The sequence below is a fragment of the Jatropha curcas genome, chromosome 1 (assembly GCF_041381405.1).
Source record: "Jatropha curcas cultivar XTBG-Jc1 chromosome 1, XTBG_Jcur_1.0, whole genome shotgun sequence".
Lineage (NCBI taxonomy): Eukaryota > Viridiplantae > Streptophyta > Magnoliopsida > Malpighiales > Euphorbiaceae > Jatropha > Jatropha curcas.
This window is the reverse complement of record NC_143151.1, coordinates 2,348,442-2,368,932: the sequence shown is the minus strand read 5'-3', so window position 1 is coordinate 2,368,932 and position 20,491 is coordinate 2,348,442. Positions and strand designations below refer to the sequence as shown.

The window sequence follows — 20,491 nt, the reverse complement described above, 5'->3', positions numbered from 1 at the left end:
AAAAAACCACTTCTTCTTCCTTACCTTTTGAGAACATTTGGACTGCACCAGTCAATTCAAATCATAGGGAAACGTGGTCGTTTCTATTCATTTTCAAGTCCGATATGAAACGGCACCGTTGCACATGGTGGGATCAAAGCGGTATAAAAAACGGATGGTGATGACTGATAGAGAGCAGCCATTAATTAGAGCAGCAGGGGAGGAGAAAGGCAAAGAAGATAAAATGGAAATAGCTGTTAAAACCCTGTTCTTGGGATTAAACCCAAAGGTAAGCGAATCTTTCTCTCTCTCTCTTTTTTTTATTTTAAATTTTAAGTCGAAAATGGCGTTGTATAAAAAGTGTTTTTCTTTTTCTTTCTGGTATTTTCAGTTAATAAATCACAAAAAAACACCAGGTATCATCTTTCCAAATCTTTCCTGCAAATCAGCATCTGTTTCCCATCAAACAAGATACAGGAATCAAGGATATTGTGCAAGGTTAAGGTAAACTTTAGAAAATCACTGAACTGTACAATTATTTTGAATCCTTTTATACCAATGAATTCTTTCATTATTTACAGGGAAAACCACAGATGCTTCTCTCCTGTTTTTTCTGTACTATCAGGTGCTATTCTCCTTCAAGTAGGGCTTAAATCTTCTTGTTAATGTTGTTGTTGTGGTTTTCTACAATTAATCCACTTAAACTAGGTGCACAAGATGTTGGAGTATCGACTTCTCAGTTTGAAGATTTCTCTGTAATGGCTTCAAGCACCGATGAGGCTGGAGAACTAAGGGTATGAGCTGACTGTTCACTGTTGTACTCAAAATTAGCTTCTTGGGTGGTAAGCTAATTAAGAAATTTAAATTTCGTAATTGGTTAATAGTTTTGTGCAGACATTACTGCATTAACTTTTATGAACAGATTAATGTAGAGGTATCTGGTGCTAAAACTAGAGAAATTTTTGACAAAGTTTTTGACAAAATGGTGGCTGCAGCCCAGCCAATTCCAGGTTTTCGAAGAGTAAAAGGAGGTGAGACATTTGAATTTATCATCCAACTTATACATCAGAATTGCTATTATAATCTCAAAACTATTAAACAGCTCTTAAAATTGCCAACTAAGCATCTTTAATATGTTGCACATATGTGCTTTTATAATTTTATGGTTATTGTAGCACTTATTGCAAAAATGATGTGGGACCATTATGGACACAACACCGTCATTGGTCTGGTCATTGTTACCTGTAGAATTTATGAGAGGAGTAGAAGAGAAATGTATCATTGAATGTTAAAGATAGACAGCATATTGCCTCGTGATCCCTTGCAAGTTGATGTTTGTCCATAGGAGATGGATCTTATTATATATTATAGAATGGAAATTTGTATAACTTGTACATTGTTTTCTAAAATTGCATTTGTTTTCTAAACTTGCATTTGTTAAGTTGAAAAAAACCTAACTACTGTTGGTATAATATTTGCCAAAATCTATACTACTGAAGTAATTTTTCTTTGGGTTTACTTTAGATAATGAATTGCTGAATTTTTCTAATTACTTCCATTTACCGCACTTCTTATGCTGATGGCTGTGGCACCACCAGGAAAGACACCAGATGTAAGTTTCTGTATCCTCTTTTTGTACCCATTGCGAATGTAATGTGAAACTGTTTTTTCAATGTAATTGTCACTTTCTTGGCATGCTTGATGGTTGGATGCTATCTGAGTTCATGACCTTCCTTAGACAAACAAACCCCATGCATCTTTCCCCTCAAAACTTTAAAAGGGTAGTGTTCCTTGGACCATATATGTGACTTAAAAATGTATTTAATGTCCTTTAAGAAAAGCCTACTGCATTTGAAAAAAAATTCAATAGTCCATATAGAATGATGAAAATGCTCCCATGAAACTCACACAGGAATGTATACATACACGGTCAATGCTGAGCAAACCTGCTTTAGGTATAATTTTGTATTCATTTTCTTTCTACCATGCCAGGAATAAATGATTTTAATCTAAACAGCATCCAGATACAATCACTTGAACATATTAACAATGAAATTGCAGGCTGAAACTTACTTCATGCATTTATGATTAGTTTATAAGGAACATGCATGCATGGTTACGCACATACTCAAATTGATATAAAATTTTTGTGAGTAATCGCTGTGATATTTTGGGTTGTTCTTGTTTAATATACTGCTGTTGCAATTTGTATGATTATTTATCATTCAAGCAGATACCAAGAGACATTTTGTTGGAAATCCTTGGACCTTCAAAAGTTTACAAGGAAGTGATCAAGAAAATGATAAACTCTACTGTAGCCGAGTATGTTGAAAAGGTAAGCTGGAAAGAGATTTTGTTTTGATATTAACACTTTTTTTTTTTTTTTCACACTCATTGTCTAGGAAATGCGTCCTTGAATACTAACATGCTAGCACCCTTTATATCTTGCTTGTATTGATACTTTGGTGACTACATTTAATATTTAGTTCAAATTAATCGATATGAACTTCAAAAAGAGGAATGACCGAACTAATCCAAAACTAGACTTCACTCCTCAATTCTGGCACTTCTTTTATAGTTATCAACAGGGGGCCATAAAATTATTGGTAACTGGATTTTCTCTTTATTAGGATAGTATTCTACTATGATGCTAGCTTTTTGTTTTTTCAAATGAAAAATAGAAGAAATAGAAAAAGAATCAGTTCGATGATTTAAGGAGTCTGCAACAAATGACATTGTCAAATTATGCTTTGTGTCTACTTCTTTTCATAATTTTACACCTGAGTAAATAAACCATCCAGATCTAGATTCGTAAGGTATACTGCATGTATTTACTTTTATTTTTCACTTGCTATTTGTCAAAGTGTACTGGTCTAATTGGCTGAAGAAACTCCTGTCCTGCCACTATTAGATTCATTGGATCTTCAATGATTAAAATAGTATGATTTTGTTGCTTTTAGATGTTCATGAGAGTGAGAGTACTAATTCTATTTGTCTTGCTGTCTGCAGGAAGGCCTAAAAGTAGGTAAAGACTTGAGAGTTGATCAGAGTTTTGAAGATCTTGAAGACGCCTTCGAACCAGATGAAAAATTCAGCTTTGATGCAATAATTTGGCTTCGAAAAAATTAATGAACAATGTGCTGTAGTTTGAGAATTAATCAAATTTTGTATTATTTTGATTAAATTATATATTGAATCAGAATTTAGATAAGGTGCAAGCTAACAGAGTTGATGGCCAGATACTGTAAATGGCAGGATGTTCCTCTTTATATGACTCTGTCTATTGTGAAGGAACCATTTTGAAGCTTCTTGACTCTTATACTTCCATTTAGGAAGAGTTGACAAAAGCCATCTTAAGTTGAAAGAGTCAATACCTATCTGTAATGAGAATTTTTAACATATATTGTAAAACAAACTACGACATGTCGCGTCAGTTTGAGTAACATTTGCACTTTTCGTTGCATGAATTGTCAATTTAAATAACCAAATCGACATCATAACTCATAGGGTGCCCTAATAAGAAATAAAATTCACTTTACTCCCTGAACTTGTTATTCAGAAGCGAAAAATTATAAAATTGACCTTTTGGTTCAATTCACCCTCTCAACTTCTAATTTAAGCTCAATTTGCATAACAAAAACCTCTGAATTAGTTCAATTCTTGCATAAATTTAGATTTTTTTTGGACTAATTAAGTATGAACTACAAGTTCAGAAGGTAAATTGAGTCACAAGTTGATTTTGTAGCTTCATTAACAAGTTCGCCCAAAGGCTGCGAACGACCACCTGTAATTTAAATGACATGTCGTATGTGGATGACAGACGGACTGGGCCAGGGCTAAGCTTGATGGACTCTGTTAGTATTGGCCTTTGTTTCATAATTATATGTAAGTTGTAACAAGTCAAGAACTCGCAACTTATTCTGCGTCGGTCAATCCTATTAGAGTAAGGGCTGCCGGTGAGGATTTTACCACGCGAGAGGGATCCCAATCCTAATCCTTGATCATGGTACCTCTCGATCCATCTTTTTGAATTGGTATACATACACTTGCATATAATTGTTTCGAAATTTTGCTATTACAAGTTGCAATTCGTTTGGTGTCAATTTATACGATTTTGTGCTGTTTATGAGTGCGAAATGATTTGGGATTTTTATTTTTTATCATGATCTTCAAGTTTGAAGTTTTCTTTTTGTTAGGTTCTTCTACAGCCAGATCCGTTTCTTAATGAACTTACAAGCATGTTTGAACAGAGTACTGAGAAAGGGACTGTTTGGGTCACTCTCAAACGATGTGAGTTTAAATTCGTGTTTTCTTTTTCTTTTTCTCTGATTGACTCTGTTTTTGGGTTATGAAATATGAGGAGTTATGTATTGGGATTTTCATTAGTGGTTTTTGCATTTTCTTGGTATCTTTTAGCGTCGTTGAAGTCTAAGGTGCAAAGGAATAAAATGACAACTGCTGGTACACCCATCGACTATAGGTGTCTCATCCGTGCTACTAATGGCAAAAAGACAATCTCTACTTCGGTATGTGCCTTTTCCTTGCACATTTTGCAGTTTTCTTTTTATTGATTTGAAGATTTGCTGTACTGTAATGTAAGTGCTCATGTATCATCTCACCTTGAATTGGCTACCCGTAGCTTCATTTACTTCAAAACCCAGCTAGGCCATTTAGGAAGTTTCCAATTCTTGTGTCTTAGGAAAAGTAAGATTTGCATGAATTCAGGGACAAAGTAATACATTATTTCAGGAGTAAATTAGATGCGGGATTTTGCTCGTATATTGTTTGTTTTGTTTACAATTAATTTTTACTCCTAAAGGGTTTTGTTTCATGAATATCCTCCCTTCTTATTGTTAATTGAAACTCAGAATTGGCCTCTCACAGCCCTAATGACTCTAATTCATGCTTTTACCACTTGAGCAGTCGAGTCAAAGGTGTTATAGAAGTATTTAAGATTAAGCTTCCATAAACAAATTGATAGAATATCCTTTTTGAGATGATAAATTTTTTTTGGTTTTCTCAGTTTGTTTAGAAATCTTTGTAGAGCTGTATAATGCCAGTGCAAGGATTTGTCTGTGTGTAATTATTAGTTTTTGTTGTGTTGTTCCTATTTCTGTCCTGTGGTCTTTTATGCACTTCTTTTAACTTTGATTTTTGTGCTATTCAATAGCATTTTGTTTGATGCTGTGAATTTTTTATTAGATGATGCATCATGTGATAGCAAGAATAATTGATTCGATGAAAGAATTGCAGATGGGGATGAAAGAATGAATTTTTGTTTTACTAGTTAGGAAAGGTTCTCATAAATTTAAGCATTTGAATTTGATGTTGGAGAACGGTTGTCCTCCAACTTTCTGTGCAATTCTTATAAAGGTAGACCTTTGAATGGTAATTTAAGAACAAGTCTATTGTATTTTTTCAAGGGGAAAAGAAAAGAACAAGCCAGTTGTGACCAGTAGGCTGTAATTTGAGAAACAATACAATATTCAAGGTGGCAAAAGGTTTAGCTAGGCATTGTAATGAAAGCAAAATTACCCTCCTGTATATGTGGCCACAGTTGGATGTAATGGTTTTTATAAGTTACTCTATTTTTCTGTTCCATATCTCAACAGAGGAGAAGAATTAAAGAATTAAAGGTTATATAATTTAGAATGGATTTGCTTATCTGCCTTTCATATTTGTATTAGTTAATAAGCTCGATTACCAATATCATTTTTGTTCTTTTACCTGTGGTTTCTGGTTCTTTCGCTTGGCTTACACTGCTTTCTTGTTTTTGCTGGGGAGGTTGGGGCCAAGGATCACCAACGCTTCCAAGCTTCATATGCAACTATTCTAAAGGCCCACATGACAGCTTTGAAAAAGAGGGAGAGGAAGGACAAGAAAAAGGCTGCAGGGGCAAATAAGAAAGAGGGTGTCTCAAATAGTTCCAAGAGGGCCTGAACTAAGCTTCTGCATAAACTGAATACCTTTCATTTCCTTTGAACATGCCCTTTGGCTTTTAAGAATGCTAGAGTTTTAATTTCTTATCCGGAAAAAAGTATGAAATGATTTGTTTTTGAGCAATTTGTGGGATTGGAGGACATGTTTTTGTTTGACCGCCTGATTCAGGATGCAGCATCAATTAACATTTATGTGAGAAGTTTTGGAAAAAAGAGGAGGAATTGTACATATATCTTGTTGGAGGTTTATGTTTGATTGATTTTTGCTCTTGAATTTTTCTGGAGCTATACACAGAAATTCTTCATTTATAAGATTGGCCGGTCAAATATGGTGGTTATGCAAAATATTACTGTATGCTTGTAGCACATATTCATTGTTTGGTGTTGGACCATCTTGGTTTGTGAATTTTGATTCTTTTATTATCTGCCAAATAGATCTTACTGTTAACTTCTTGCCCTTTAGGCTACAAGATTGATTACATAACTGCATTTTCTCTGAAGTAATGAATTTCCCCTTTACTTTAAAACCTTCTTAAATAGAGTGCAAGTGATATTTACATGGTTTTCAATCCTTATTACATTACCATAAGAAAACCTACTTTTTCCCTCCTCAGGTTTTAGCCGTGCAGAGGGAGATTAATCAGCAGTGAGCTGATTCTTTTCCGAACACCAAACCAAAGCACTTAGTTTTATTAATGTAAGGGCATTAAAAATTTTAGTTCTGATTGTAATTAATCATCCCTTAACTCTTTAACTTACTGAACCGAACAAATTATTCAATAAGCCAAAAAAAAAAAAAAAAAAAAAAAGAAAACTGAGTCAAACTGTGCCTGCTTATTTAAGAGATGGTATTCAACAGAAGTGACTCGCTTTATTTACAACTGTAAGCTATTTTGAATCTCATGAAATTGGGTTAAATTTTCAATTTTGATTTTGTTCAGTAATCCAAACAGCATTAGAATTGCAAAATTCAATTCCCAAAACCATATTGCTCAAATGCTACCTAATTAAGACGCAAGAGCTAAATTTCCTCCAGAAGAACTATGAAATTGCTCAATAGAGGAAAAAGATTACACTTTCAAAGAATCAAACCGCCACCGTAATGGTTTATTTTATCAAATAAAATCCTGAAAAGTTGATAACCAAGAATGTTAACCAACCAAGTTTCTACTTTGAATACTATACAAAAATGATCTGCCACAAACCAAGAATCTAAAATCCTGTAGCACACATCATCTCGCTGAGATAACTGCATTTGAGATTACTCGTCTGCGTTTGATGCTAATATAGACTTGTAAATTTGTCTGTATTTTGCGGGGCTGTCATAGATAGTTGGGGTATTGATAATTGCCCTTTCAAGCCACATCTTGTCAATCTCCTTCTTTTCTGTCAGTTTCTGGTAGAACCTTTTCCACTTATACATGGCTCTTTTTAAACGCACACTCTTACTTCCTCTTAAAAGATACTTGATATAGTCTTTTGCTAGACGAGTCAACTCCTCACCACTGATGATGTAAACATACTGCAATAATTGAACAAAAAGAACGTTAATATAAATGTCAAAATACAATCTTTGTGAGATATCCAACATATAAGAGGTAGAAAGAGGATTATCATTACCAGAAAGATAAAGCCAATGGTAGCTAAAACCACTTGCAGAGTCTCATCAATGATTCCTGCAATACCCTCATCCTCAGATTCTCCATACCCATCCCCACTGCCACCGCTTCCACCGCCACCACGAGGTGGATTTTTCCCACTGCCTCCATCATAAAATTCTCCCTTTTCAAGCTGCTGTCGTAACACATCTTCTATTGACTGTCCCTTGAAACTTTCCGTGAGTTTCTCAAAAGGATTCCATCCAGAACCCTGGTATTCAAATAGATATTATATCCATATCAAGGAATAAAGAGTATAACCTACAAGTAAAGCGAGAATTTTTTTGGGCCAAAGTATTCAAATGCACTTTTCTTCACAATGTTCAAGACATTGTCTGAGGCACCACTTCTCCAATGTATAACACAAAAATCATTTTTGTGCCTATTGTAAACTGTTGTAATATATTCACATAAATAAATAAATCAATAAACAATATACATAAAAGTTTACTCATGCAATTGCAGGAAAATAACTCATAAAGGGAAAACATGAATCTGATATTAAAGGCAAGCTTAGCAGAATAAGTAGATTTGCTGCTGCGATAAGGTTTCACTTCAACACACATACAAAAGCTGGAAGCATTAAACTAGGAATCCATTCCCAAGGCCAGAAGGAATAAGGTAAAAAACTTCACGGGCAGCAGAGATTAAGTTTCATTAGAATAGAACTTAAAAGCTTTGCTGCTTATCCAATAAGATCAGTTATCATCAGGTCCAAAATATTGCATGAACATTTTTGGCAGCAAGTTCCAAGCAAGGAGAAAGGCAGCTCAATTTACAAAAGACAGCCAACTTAACACTCCCTCATAGTTGGGCCTGTTACGGACTGGTTTTGATTGGTTTCAAGATAAATTCAAACAAAACAACCAAAATTGCCCCTGGAATACTCTTAACTATTCTGAAATTATTAAAAGAAGCAAACTGAACCAAACAGGAAAATCTTTACTTTTCGTCATTTCAATTTTCCAAAAAACTTTCCAACTCTAGCCTTATATGTGTCTTTGTTGCACATTTATACATATTTATAGGTTTAGTTTCAGACTAGACTAAGATAATATTTGAACAATGTTACACAACCTTAAAACTTTGACTTGAATTTTTCTTTTTTCAGATGAGGATAGTTTTCTTAGGAGGTTTTTAATTGACCAGGTGACTAATGCCATTGCCAAGAGCATAAACTTAAGAATAAAATAACAACCTCCCCTTGCACCTATATCTACTTTATTCCCTAACTTTGGGCTGCTAATAGAAAGAAGTACTCAAAGAAACATATATATGAGGTAATGTCAATTCTAGGAACATAATCTGAGTTCAGATGAAATTTTTTTTCATTATCCAGAGAGTTGAATAAAGAAGTTTCAAAATATGAAGACAGTTGAACATCCTGCCTAATCCATAGTCACAAACTTACTGTGCACTTGATGAATAAAATTTTACTGATTCCTTTCACAATCATCAAACTGACAAATAGAAAGACTAAGAAGAGAGGCTTCTTACCCCATTGTCTTTTTCAGACTTGTCTTTGCCACCAAGCAAGCAAACAGGTGAGCGTTGCTGGTATTTCATTACAGTTTCACGTTGTTGGTGTCTGGATACAAGTCCATTATGGTGGAAAATTAGAGCATTAGAAGCAAGTTTCAAAGACTTAACATGATTTGGTAAGACATATAATGTACGAAGTTGCTCGCGTGATTGAGATGTATTTGGAACAAGATGACAAGGTCTGCAGGGACTTGCATGAATACAAGTCGCCATGTATCATCAATCTCAAATGTCAGTCACCCACGCATTAATCTTCCAGAACCCTACATTTTCATACTCCAAGCATCATTAAGCAAATTAACTGAGTTGAACATTAAATATATAAAGAATATTGGATAACCAATAAAAATAACAAAAATTGATAGATAAGCAGCAACATTGAAAATGAAATTACTATGAACTTTATACATGGAAAGAACAGTTCTATTATTTCCCACCAAAAATTGTCTGACATATTTCTAAATTCCTAGTTCTATTGGCATGAGCTATACATTCATTGACAATTAAAATTAAAAAAACCCTAAACTTTCAATATTTCAAATGGTATGCCTTAATGAATTACATAATTACATAATTATAAAAAATATGAACAAGAATCCACCAAAACACACATAAATTGTAGCTAATATATAATCATTTTGAAAGAAACATATGTTTCGTCTTCTTCTTTAAATAACATTATAGTTTTTCGACAATTTTCCAGAACCTCAACATTCTAAATTCGCCGAACGAGAGAGAGAGGGAGACATAGAAAAGATTAAAAAGCGGAGGGGAACGTATGCTCACCGGTGATTCTGTACCGTCGGGTTCTCCGCCGGTTGTCGCTCCTGTATTTCCTAGAAGATAGAAGAGGAGGAGGAAGAAGAAGAAACGAATGGCAGATCAAATAGGTGAATATAAAGTGTGAGTTGGGCTTGTATGTTATGGGACTTAATTGGGCTTCATTTGGGCCCAATTATTTCATGTCGAAGGGTAAGAAAAAGGATATGGTACTGTATTGGCCCACCAATTTAAACCGGATCCTTCTATTGTTTTTCTTCCTTTCTTCCACTTCCTCTGAGAAAGCATTGAGACGGAGATTGGAACAGTATTATGGCCATGGATTTCGAGGAAAATTACGAAATTAACCGCACAGCCGATTTCATTCACAGTAGGAACTTCACCAGAGTTGCTCTACAGGTATAAGATTTCATATGCGAGTATGTGTTTTATATATTGTTTATATTTTTGTGTTCATGTAGCTGTAGAACCCCTGCAAAACCTCTCACAAGTTTGGACTTTCTGTTTGGCTGTAGAGAAAATGGAGAAAAAGAATAAGTAAAGACACTTGTACAATTTACAAGTCTTTTCTGGTTTCTGTTTCTTTGGGAAACAACATAATGATTAATGAAGTAGAACTTTAAGTTAATTGCGTTAAAAAGCTAGTGAACTCGGTTGAATATATTGGAGAAGTTCTCAAATGAAATTTGATTACTTCTTTTTTTATTTCATAGCTATTAGCTATACAAGTGGTTTCTTCTTTTTTTTTTTTTTTTTTTTTTTTTTTAAATTGAGGAATTCTTCTGCATTTTGTGCTATTTTGAGAGTTTGTGGCTAACTTAGTGTGCTGTAATCTCAAAGCTCGTGCAAAAGCTTATCAACTTATGCTTTTATTGATTGTTAAGACACTTAGAGGGAAAGAGAAGAAAATGAAGGCTCGAATTATGTTGATTCATGAATTATTATACTAGCTTGTGGGTTCTACTTGGCTTAGAAGTCCTTTTAATTTTTTTATTTATCAAGCTGTAGATCACTCTATTAAGTTCTGAAATGGCTTTACTTCTTTTCAATATATAGATTTTAAGGCTTACTTCTAATTGAATGGCATTTGCTTCATAGTTTCCAGATGAATTATTGAAGGATTCAGTCAGAGTGGTGAGTGCTCTTAGGGACAAACTTCAGTCACTTAGAGCATCTATTGCTGAAAAAATTGGGGAAAACAAAGAGGCTCGCTTGTTTGTAATGGCAGACACAACGTATGGCAGTTGCTGTGTTGATGAAGTTGGTGCTTCTCACATTGATGCTGATTGTGTCATACATTATGGACATACTTGTCTCAGCCCGTGAGTACTTAACAAAGTGTTTATGAATACATGCACTCTCATACAGTTGAAAGTGTTACTGTTACCTTTGTAGCTGTTGTGCTAGTTCTTAACATATATATGTTACTTATATATGGTGACAAGTGCTATTGTCATTTTTGAAGGCTAGGTCATTGATTGTGCTCGTCACTTTAGTGATCTGCATTAACTATTAATGAAATTTCTTGGCTTTTTTATTTTTTATTATTATTATTTTTAATTATGGATCACTGTTTGGTTCCTTTCAGAAAAGAAATGTATGTAATGATGTTTGAATGTAATTTCTTTTCATTTACAAACCTTAGAAGTACCAGGTTGTATAAGAAGTTTAGGTTGGAAGACTTTCTGAGTTTAATAGATTGGCTTTAAGGTTGACATTTACCATATTTTTTGACTTACAATCATGGTCCCGTTCTATATATTGGAGATTACGAGATAAATGCTATTATTTTGTCTTATGTGTATTCCATGTTTGTTTTGAGGCCATTTTTTTTTTTTTTTGGCAGGACATCAACCCTTCCAGCATTCTTTGTTTTCGGAAAGGCTTCCATTAGCATACACAGTTGTGCTCAAAGTTTGTCAGATTATGCCTCAACCAACAGCAAGCCAATAGTGGTATAATGCATAATTTTTAACTTCTGCATCTTTACTTCTTGGTTGTGTTGATGTTGTGTTAATGGATGTCATGACAAACATGGGCATTTCAGTTTAGTATATTCAAATGATGAGTGTTTATGAGTTCTGCTTTTGCTATTAGCAGCATTTTTGTTGAAGCATTGTGAAGAACATATAGACATGGTGGTCGTTGCATAAACTTGCCTATATATTCTATCTTCTCCAAGAAAGAGATAATTGCGGCTTGATTTGATGCGTATGCCATCAATATATAGTTATGCTCTGCTAGTTATAGTTGTTGTACTGTTACAGATGTTTTCCTATCCATTAAGGATTAAGTGAAGCTAGGATGCTATTTTGGGGTTGAAAGAATTTACTTGTATTTAGTTAAATTTATTTGTTTATTTAATGGTAATGCAAATCTGATTCCTACTAGGACTCTAGTGTAACCTTGTTTTTATTTCTCTGGTATTCAGTTGACATAATACATTGAGTGTTGACATGAAATTTTGGTTGCTGCATTCATATTATTCTCCTTCTCCTTCAATCCGCTGCAACTTTCCAATGTTTTAATAAATTAAACCCTTCTAACCTAGGTTTTGGCAATATCAGTGATTTCATGATCTCTTTTGTTTTCTTCCCTGATATAGGTCATTTATGGACTGGAATATGCACATGCAATCCCACATATTAAAGAAAAATTCATGGCAGCATCATCAATTGAATCTGGACCCAAGCATTCACAATCCCTTTTTGCTGATGTGATGTGCTCGGTGATAAATCCCTTTGACAGTCACAAGAACTCTGATGGGCTCCCGAAACTGCTTGGCGACTACAATGCTAGTAATGACGTCGATGCAGCAGTTGGTTCTAAACATAAGATTGGAGGCTTGATCTGGGAGCTACCTAATGGACGCAGGATGGAGGACTATTTGCTTGTGTGGATTGGTTCTGACAGTTCAGCATTTGCAAATGTTGTACTCACATTTAATGGCTGTGAGATAGGTACAAGTATTGCAATATTTTTCTTGAAATCTGTTTCAAAATTCTGTGTGGATATTTGCAAATGTCTTCTTAATTCATTTTCATGCATGTGCCCTTATCCAAGTTTGATTGACAAAATTGTGGAGGTGGAGATATGTCTTGACTTTTTTAGGCCATTGCTTCTGTGCCTAGTTTTTGGCATAAGTGTGGTGCACACTCCATGCTGTTCTTCAGTCTATTCTATTGACTCTGTGATTGCTTTTAGAGTGGATAAGGATAGCCAAATTTCATCTGCTCCATTTGTATTGATTTACTCTTTTGCTTTGCAACTTGACCTTTGATTTTTGTTTGCTCTCAACATTTAGCTTGTCTAATTCCCCCTTCTTTTTGGTAGTTGCTTACCCAAATATGGTTTTGAGAACCTTGAAATAGAAGTTTGGTTATTCCATTCCTGTACTTGATGGAGAATTCTAAAATTGGAAGACTTTACCTGCAAATCAATTAGTCTTGGTTTGGCTTATACACACAATTAATATTGAATTTACAATGAATCACAGTGACAACTATGTCACTTTTTCTTAATCTCCTTAAACAATCCTCATTTTGATATGATGGTGCTTGTTTTAGTCAGATATGATGCAAAAGAGAATCGCTTGGTGACAGATTTATCTCAACAGAGAAGGATTCTTAAGCGTAGGTATTACTTTACAAGATAAACAATACTCACGTTTAATCTCTGTCTCTCACTCAAAACATACATCTATTTTCATTCTGGCATCAAGAGTTCTGGACATATTCTCCTATTTGTTAGGTAGGCTCTCCATTAATGCTGTGTAATTTTTGCTTCTGTGTTTTCATGCAGATATTACCTGGTGGAAAAGGCGAAAGATGCTAACATTGTTGGAATTTTGGTGGGAACACTTGGTGTTGGTATGCTCTATTTTGTTTGATGTTTATATTTTTATATTGTTGGTGTGATTTCATACTATATCTATTTTTCTTTACTGAGAATGTGGGAATTTTCTTTGACTATAGTCTAGAACTTTTATTGGTGTTTAGTATTAATATTTTTCAGTTACTTGAGAGAGTGAATTGCGAGTAACTACTTTTTATTAATTGTCTTTTTAGGAAGCATGACTACTTCCGTAGATAATAATTTTTTATATACAAGCACGTCTAATCTATTACATTGACAGGATTACTAAACATTCATTATTTCTAATGTTCTTTATAAATTTTATGACAGTTTAGCTGTTTGGAATTTGTGTCTTATTATACATATGCATATGCATCATTTTGTTACTGGCAATGCAAAATCATATTGTTCTATCATTGATCAGAGGTTTCTTTATGAAAAATTCAAATTGGAGTTTGAAGAAGGGGAAGGAGAAGTCTTTGACTCGCAATACAGAGGGTATTTTTTATCCAGTAACTTGTTGATAATTGTTTGTCTAACTCTGTCCATTTTGATGCAGCTGGTTACCTTGATATGATTCATCAGATGAAAGACCTAATCACTAATGCTGGGAAAAAGACTTACACTCTTGTTATGGGAAGACCAAACCCTGCAAAACTTGCCAACTTCCCTGAGGTTAGGCTCAATTCATTGCGTGGTGATAATTTGTTTTCCCCCTAATTAGAGAACTCATTATTTTGAATTTATATGATAACTATTTCTATTTGTGACAGTGTGATGTTTTCATCTATGTTTCCTGCGCCCAAACTGCTCTCTTGGATAGTAAAGAATTCTTAGCTCCAGTTATTACTCCATTTGAAGCCATGGTAGCTTTCAACAGGTTTGCATATATTTTTGCTGTTTGATCTGAAAATATTGAACTCCCAAAACCCAACTGTAGGCTGATTCAGCATTATATTTGTGAAACCCTGTTTTGTAATTGTTTTCCCAATGATCACTTACTCCTCCTCATTCCGTACCATCCTTCCTTGATGAGTTGAGAAGATCTTATACAGTTTACAGACCAATACGTGTGACATCTACTATCCAGTTAGCAAAGGAATTGCTAATGAATCCATTGATTCATGGTAGACCCACCACACTATAAGTATTAGTGGTACCACACCTGACTCCCTTATCTTCCTCCAAACAAAGGAAAAAGGAAAATAGTAAGAATATCAGACAGAAGAGGATGCAACGTATCAAACATTTATGAGAATTTTGCTTCTAAAATCTTGCAAATATTAACTCCAATTATTCCCTCTTATCAAACATTTATTGTCAGAACCCAAGCTAATCTATAATGGAGATTCTCACTCATTGGCGTAACGTGAGCTTTATTAAATAATAAAGCTGAAACTGAGCAGAAAGTAAATTGAGGGGCTCGTTCCATAAGTCCCAATTAGAAGAGATGGGATGTTTCTGAAAGTTGTGTTCAAGATATAATTAATGATATTTAGAATTTTGGTTTTTCTTTCATCATTGCTGATTGAATGATTAAAGTTTGAAATTTTTTTCTGCAGAGGAAGCCTATGGACGGGAGAATATGTGATGGAATTTCGGGATTTGATTAATTCATCACCAGCGGAAGCAAGAAACAATTCTGAAGAAGCAAGGTTTTCTTTCATGCAAGGCAGATATGTAGAAGATTTTGATTTGCAAGGTACTTTTCACTCTTCATTTATCTGGTTCTGCTGGATTTGCTGGATGATTTGGGTGAAATTGGAGATGATTTTGAATTTTTGGCTGTAGAAGTTGATGGTGCATGAATGATTTTCCCTGTTTTTTTAAATATTTTTATTAATAGGTAAAATGACTGAACTAGCTGATCAACATCGTTCATTCAATCAATACACAACTTGGCAGAGATAAAAATCCAATCACATCTTGTCTGGAAATTATTTGATAAAGTATTGTGGTTCATATAAAAATTACGTATAATTTGTGGGAAATCTGAAAGAGACAGAGAAACGTCTTGTTTCCTTTTTAAAGGTGTTTTTTTATTTATTTATTCTGTCATTCCACATCTTGTCCATTTATTAAAATTCTGAATTTACAAGGTTCTGATTTGAAACGTGTTAACTGGTGTATCCTCACTGAACTTATTTTTGAAGTCTATTGATAACTTGTATAAACTGCATATGATATTTGATTATACTTAGACAAATTGAGATTGTTGGCCAAGCAGAGAAAATTGAAGAAGATAATGGAGCCCTTGCTTTAGCAAATGCAACAGACAAGGCCCTGCAATTGCACGATAGAAATTCTACATCGCTCGGGAAGGGAACAATTAAGTCTGGAGCTGAGTACTTCATTAATCGATCTTTTCAAGGTCTTGACATTCACAATGACAATTCAATGCCGGAGCCATATTTGATTGGTAGGACTGGTAAAGCTTCAGGTTATGAACATGAGAAAACCAAGCTCGATAACCTGTGATCAACTGTAAGAAAACACAAAGAGATGGATAAGAACGTAGCTACTGGGATGTCATGTCAAGATGGGTAAAGCTTGGCGGATGAGAGAAATTTTTCAGATAAAATTCTGGTTTTTTTCTGTTTTTTCCCCTTAAATTACTAAATATTGGAGTTAAACCTACAATATTTAAATGCCACCAGAATTAGACTATTCTTCTTCTTTTTATTTTTTATTTTTTTATTTGACCTTTTTTTCTTGTTTTTATTATATCCTTTCTTTTGTATTTGTGGAAAGATGATGGGAACTAATCATCTAATCAAGAAATTAGATAAATGGTCTATCAAGTTATTCATGGATTAAGTATTAATAACAAAGTTACAATAGTATCACAAATGATTACATTACATGAACATTCTGAAGGGAGCATTTTGCCGCCTTTATAAAATCTATTTGGTATGAATTCAGATTAGTCGGATCATTGAGTTTCGATTACAAACAGTGAAAACCAAAAAAGAAAGAAAAATTTACACTACATGAAGGGATCATTATTAACTAATTGTGCCTGATTTTGTTAATGTTACAAATCAATTAAGTGTGAGCAACTTACCCCGCAAATATCCTAAAAAATACTACTCATAATGCTTCGTATCTAATAGAAGTGACATGATTTAAAAGAATCATCAAACTAGCATTGCTAGCAACTGCCAATATAAATTAATCATTCTTCTTCATATGGCAGTTATGCATCAAACAAAGCATACCTTGAATGCTATACCTAAACCATACTTAATTAGGTGAGAATCATGATTTCACCACCATTCTTATTTTCAAATTTAAAATTATACAATAATAATTAATAAATCAAATCCACCTTATTCCATTCTCTATAAATTTAAATAAAGAAAAAAATAATTCCTCCTCGACATTTATATAATCTGCAATAAGTACCCATTCCTCTGGTCTTCAACCTAGAATCTCTGTGTGTCGATTACTACTTTTACACTTACATTACTTACTATAATATATATATATATATATATAATCTTACTATAAATATCTTATCCACTCTTAAGCTTCTTTTCCTATCAAGAACATTTTCACTCCCTTTTCTTTCTTGATTGAAAAAGAAAAAACAATGGCTTTCCTTAACTTGAGAAAAAATCAGCTACCAATAATTTTAATCATTGCTTTGGCTATGCAGGCCGAGTGGGTAGTTGCTCAAAATTGTGGTTGTGGTGCAAGTTTATGTTGTAGCCAATATGGGTATTGTGGCACCGGAGACCCTTACTGCGGCCAAGGGTGCCAACAGGGCCCTTGCTATGGTGGCGGAGGTAACAATGGTGGTGGTGCTGGGGCTAGTAACGGTAGTGGAGTTGGTGTTTCAGTGGCGGATCTTGTTACTAGTGATTTCTTTAATCGGATAACCAGTCGTGATAGTGGAAACTGTGCTGGCAAGAACTTCTATAGCAGAGATGCATTTATTAGTGCTCTTAATTCATTTCCTCAGTTTGGTAAGATTGGAGCAAGCGTTGATGATTCCAAGCGTGAGATTGCTGCTTTTTTTGCTCATGTTACACATGAAACTGGACGTAAGATCTCTCCCATTATATAGATATATATATATATATTTTGCATATTATAGTGCTAGAGTCTGTATATTATTTGAGTTGAAATAACATGGTCAACTGTGATAGAGAAAACTCGAACATAAGCTTACTTCCCACGTTCTTATAAAAGTGGGATAGCAATTATAGAAGTTCAAAAAATTGTTTTATAGCAATACACTAAGGAAGTCATGAAGTCACTAAACCAAATTATATGAGGGGTGAGAAGTCTTAAATTTGAGTCTTCTTGATTATGAGTATTTTCATCAATTTGGTGAGTCCAAGGGAGGAAGTGCAGTGTTATTTCGGTCGTCGGGCCTCTCAACCAATAAAAAAAAGTCATTAAATATGTATAATACATTAATTAACAAAACGAAACATTTTGGTTTTTGCAGATTTCTGCTATATAGAAGAGATAGATGGTGCATCGAAAGACTACTGTGATGAATCAAACAAGCAATATCCATGTGCTCAAGGTAAGAAATATTACGGTCGTGGACCTATTCAACTAACATGGAACTTCAACTATGGTGCAGCTGGCCAAAGCCTTAATTTTGACGGATTAAACTCGCCGGAAATTGTTGCAAATGATCCGATCATGTCATTTAGGACGGCTCTTTGGTTTTGGATGAACAATGTTCGCCCTGTCATAAGCCAAGGTTTCGGAGCAACCATTAGAGCTATCAATGGTGCAATTGAATGTAATGGCGGAAACCCTAGTTCTGTTCAAGCTCGAGTTGGATATTACAATGATTATTGTAACCAATTTGGTGTTACTCCAGGTGGTAATCTTATTTGTTAGGGTTTGGTTCTTATTTAATTTATGAGACAATTGAATAAAATGTTTACTCTTGCAATTTTCTGCTCATTGTAGTTGATGTATTAACTCTTTTGTTTTTTTTTTTTTTTAACCTTGTTGGAGTTCAATATGTAATAGAGAAAATGGTGTTTTGTGCTTCATTATTATTTTGTAGTACTGCATTACTATATCATTATTTCTACTATATCATTACGTTTTGGTGAAACAATCAGTTATTTGAAACTCAGTTCTGAATTTGCGCCGAGTAAGTTGATAAAGAGGTAAATTATTTCTTACTAAAGTTTAAAATGCTTCATATTCAAAACTCGAATTCAAAAAATTTGATTAAGGAAAAGGAAAAAAGACCGTTGCTATTCAATATCACCCATTGGTTACTATTATTATTATTTTGATATAATGAGAAAGCGAAGCTTAAAGATGAAAAACTAAAAACCCATCAAATAAAATTATAATTACAAGGAAAGAAAGAAAGTGTGTTGCATAGTAAAATAATATTTGGTTGGCATCATTGTCTAAGAGATTGTTTGTCATATTTCTAAGATTGATATATTCTATTATAGTTTTGATTTCATTATTTTAAATCCCATTTTAAAAATGAGATTTTCTCAATTTTATCATTTTTATTAATAATATAATTTAAATCATTTAATTTTTTTTCCAAAATTATTATTCAAAATCTATCGATTATGCTTTTTCTAAATTTCATTGTTTTTGCAATGCATGGATTCTACATTTTATATATTTTATAAAATAACCCAAACGACTTTTAAGTAATTTTGAAATTATGAATAAATAATTCCAAAGATTTATTGATTATTCAAAGGTTGTAATATGTTAGCAGCCAGCAATGATGAGATAGGCAATTGTGAATTGGTAAAACTTTGTGCCTCTCCCAAATTGGCTGCGGAATTATGCGGAAGAAGTTCTCCGTCCACTATTGACTCTAACTTTCCAGAAGCAAGTTTGGCAAATATAATTTTATTTTTTTTAAATTATTGATATCTGGACTCTATTACGAAGGATTGCCTAATTCGGTTTGAAATTTAGTTATAATTAAGGCTCTTTGCCCCTTTCTGTAGGTGTGTTTAGTGGGGTTCTAACCTGAAAGTCATTTCTACATGCCCAGTTTGCATTGCCGACTGAACCAAAACCTGACAAATATAATTTTTTTAGCGAAAAAATTGGAAAATTCTTTAAACAGTCACTCAATAGTATATTCTCAGTAATATTATATTTAAAAAACCTCATATCTAAAAAGATTTCCTAACTAAAATCAATTTTTAGCACATAAAAAAAATTCACATTGCAAAAAACTATTGAGAAGTATTATCCCGACTGACATAATATAAATGAAATTAATATTTTTTTATTTACAATTTTAGTCATTGGCCATTTTTGACTAAGATGAATATTTTAAATAAATTAATATTAATAAATGAGAAAAAATATATATTACTTTTATATGTATATTAGCCCGATGAATCCTTTTTAAAAAATTGTTTCATCAATTATTTTTTAGGGCATAATATTAAATGAAATAGAGATTGCTAACTAGCTGTGATTTGATTGGTTTTTTAGTTTTCATTTCTTGTAAAAATACAAAAAGTGAGAGATCTTGAACTCGAGTCATTTTTATCATAGAAATTTTCGCCAAATTGATGAATGTTATTTAAAGAGAACTATCTATAGCCCATATGTTCTCCTTATTCATAGTCCTAGGTATAAAAATAAAATTTAGATTTGACTGTTCTTTAGAATTATAAAATTTGTCAGGTATAAAAATAAATTTTAGATTTGACAATTCTTTAGAATTATAAAATTTGTTAGGTATAAAAATAAATTTTAGATTTGACTATT

General features: G+C 33.5%; 5 protein-coding genes across 7 annotated transcripts; 4 read left to right on the top strand and 1 right to left on the bottom strand.

Annotated features, from left to right (window-relative positions):
- The first annotated feature begins 124 nt into the window (after positions 1-124).
- On the top strand, positions 125-3,286 carry LOC105628285 (uncharacterized). The gene is made up of 8 exons (XM_012209684.4): positions 125-268; positions 371-483; positions 561-604; positions 688-773; positions 902-1,010; positions 1,578-1,591; positions 2,213-2,314; positions 2,989-3,286. The coding sequence occupies exons 1-8, from the start codon at positions 125-127 to the stop codon at positions 3,106-3,108; spliced, it is 732 nt and encodes a 243-aa protein (XP_012065074.2). The 3' UTR covers positions 3,109-3,286.
- A 548-nt stretch (positions 3,287-3,834) lies between these two features.
- Positions 3,835-6,263, top strand: LOC105628286 (Signal recognition particle, SRP9/SRP14 subunit). 2 transcript variants are annotated; one of them, XM_012209685.3, is made up of 4 exons: positions 3,835-3,985; positions 4,176-4,269; positions 4,396-4,505; positions 5,764-6,263. In XM_012209685.3, exons 1-4 carry the CDS (start codon positions 3,983-3,985, stop codon positions 5,917-5,919), a joined length of 363 nt encoding a protein of 120 aa, XP_012065075.1. In that variant the 5' UTR covers positions 3,835-3,982; the 3' UTR covers positions 5,920-6,263. The 2 variants fall into 2 exon arrangements, with proteins under 2 accessions (XP_012065075.1, XP_020532652.1); XM_020676993.3 differs by having other exon boundaries at positions 3,868-4,013.
- Positions 6,264-6,994: 731 nt separating this feature from the next.
- LOC105628287 (glycine-rich protein) lies at positions 6,995-10,028 on the bottom strand. The gene is made up of 4 exons (XM_012209686.4): positions 9,905-10,028; positions 9,074-9,381; positions 7,539-7,787; positions 6,995-7,440 (listed from the first exon to the last, which is right to left on the bottom strand). The coding sequence occupies exons 2-4, from the start codon at positions 9,329-9,331 to the stop codon at positions 7,180-7,182; spliced, it is 768 nt and encodes a 255-aa protein (XP_012065076.1). The 5' UTR covers positions 9,332-9,381; positions 9,905-10,028; the 3' UTR covers positions 6,995-7,179.
- Positions 10,029-10,139: 111 nt separating this feature from the next.
- Positions 10,140-16,562, top strand: LOC105628288 (diphthamide synthesis DPH2 family protein). 2 transcript variants are annotated; one of them, XM_012209688.4, is made up of 10 exons: positions 10,140-10,297; positions 10,997-11,220; positions 11,745-11,853; positions 12,504-12,858; positions 13,465-13,534; positions 13,700-13,767; positions 14,313-14,428; positions 14,527-14,633; positions 15,316-15,455; positions 15,981-16,562. In XM_012209688.4, exons 1-10 carry the CDS (start codon positions 10,211-10,213, stop codon positions 16,229-16,231), a joined length of 1,527 nt encoding a protein of 508 aa, XP_012065078.1. In that variant the 5' UTR covers positions 10,140-10,210; the 3' UTR covers positions 16,232-16,562. The 2 variants fall into 2 exon arrangements, with proteins under 2 accessions (XP_012065078.1, XP_020532590.1); XM_020676931.3 differs by having other exon boundaries at positions 10,169-10,297; positions 11,004-11,220.
- Positions 16,563-17,176: 614 nt separating this feature from the next.
- LOC110008637 (endochitinase EP3) lies at positions 17,177-18,774 on the top strand. The gene is made up of 2 exons (XM_020676932.3): positions 17,177-17,799; positions 18,210-18,774. The coding sequence occupies exons 1-2, from the start codon at positions 17,346-17,348 to the stop codon at positions 18,614-18,616; spliced, it is 861 nt and encodes a 286-aa protein (XP_020532591.2). The 5' UTR covers positions 17,177-17,345; the 3' UTR covers positions 18,617-18,774.
- Positions 18,775-20,491: the final 1,717 nt, after the last annotated feature.

Excerpts from the sequence above, each read along its gene's own strand:
- LOC105628286 (XM_012209685.3), top strand. Across the intron at positions 4,270-4,395 it reads TTGGGTCACTCTCAAACGAT|CGTCGTTGAAGTCTAAGGTG; the intron begins GTGAGTTTAAAT and ends GGTATCTTTTAG. Across the intron at positions 4,506-5,763 it reads AAAAGACAATCTCTACTTCG|GTTGGGGCCAAGGATCACCA; the intron begins GTATGTGCCTTT and ends TTTGCTGGGGAG.
- LOC105628287 (XM_012209686.4), bottom strand. The coding sequence starts at position 9,331 with ATGGCGACTTGTATTCATGCAAGTCCCTGCAGACCTTGTCATCTTGTT. Across the intron at positions 7,788-9,073 it reads AGTCTGAAAAAGACAATGGG|GGTTCTGGATGGAATCCTTT; the intron begins GTAAGAAGCCTC and ends TTTGAATACCAG. Across the intron at positions 7,441-7,538 it reads CCATTGGCTTTATCTTTCTG|TATGTTTACATCATCAGTGG; the intron begins GTAATGATAATC and ends CAATTATTGCAG.
- LOC110008637 (XM_020676932.3), top strand. The coding sequence starts at position 17,346 with ATGGCTTTCCTTAACTTGAGAAAAAATCAGCTACCAATAATTTTAATC. Across the intron at positions 17,800-18,209 it reads TGTTACACATGAAACTGGAC|ATTTCTGCTATATAGAAGAG; the intron begins GTAAGATCTCTC and ends TGGTTTTTGCAG.
- LOC105628288 (XM_012209688.4), top strand. The coding sequence starts at position 10,211 with ATGGCCATGGATTTCGAGGAAAATTACGAAATTAACCGCACAGCCGAT. Across the intron at positions 12,859-13,464 it reads ATTTAATGGCTGTGAGATAG|TCAGATATGATGCAAAAGAG; the intron begins GTACAAGTATTG and ends TGCTTGTTTTAG. Across the intron at positions 14,634-15,315 it reads GCCATGGTAGCTTTCAACAG|AGGAAGCCTATGGACGGGAG; the intron begins GTTTGCATATAT and ends TTTTTTCTGCAG.
- LOC105628285 (XM_012209684.4), top strand. The coding sequence starts at position 125 with ATGGTGGGATCAAAGCGGTATAAAAAACGGATGGTGATGACTGATAGA. Across the intron at positions 269-370 it reads TCTTGGGATTAAACCCAAAG|TTAATAAATCACAAAAAAAC; the intron begins GTAAGCGAATCT and ends TGGTATTTTCAG. Across the intron at positions 484-560 it reads GGATATTGTGCAAGGTTAAG|GGAAAACCACAGATGCTTCT; the intron begins GTAAACTTTAGA and ends CATTATTTACAG.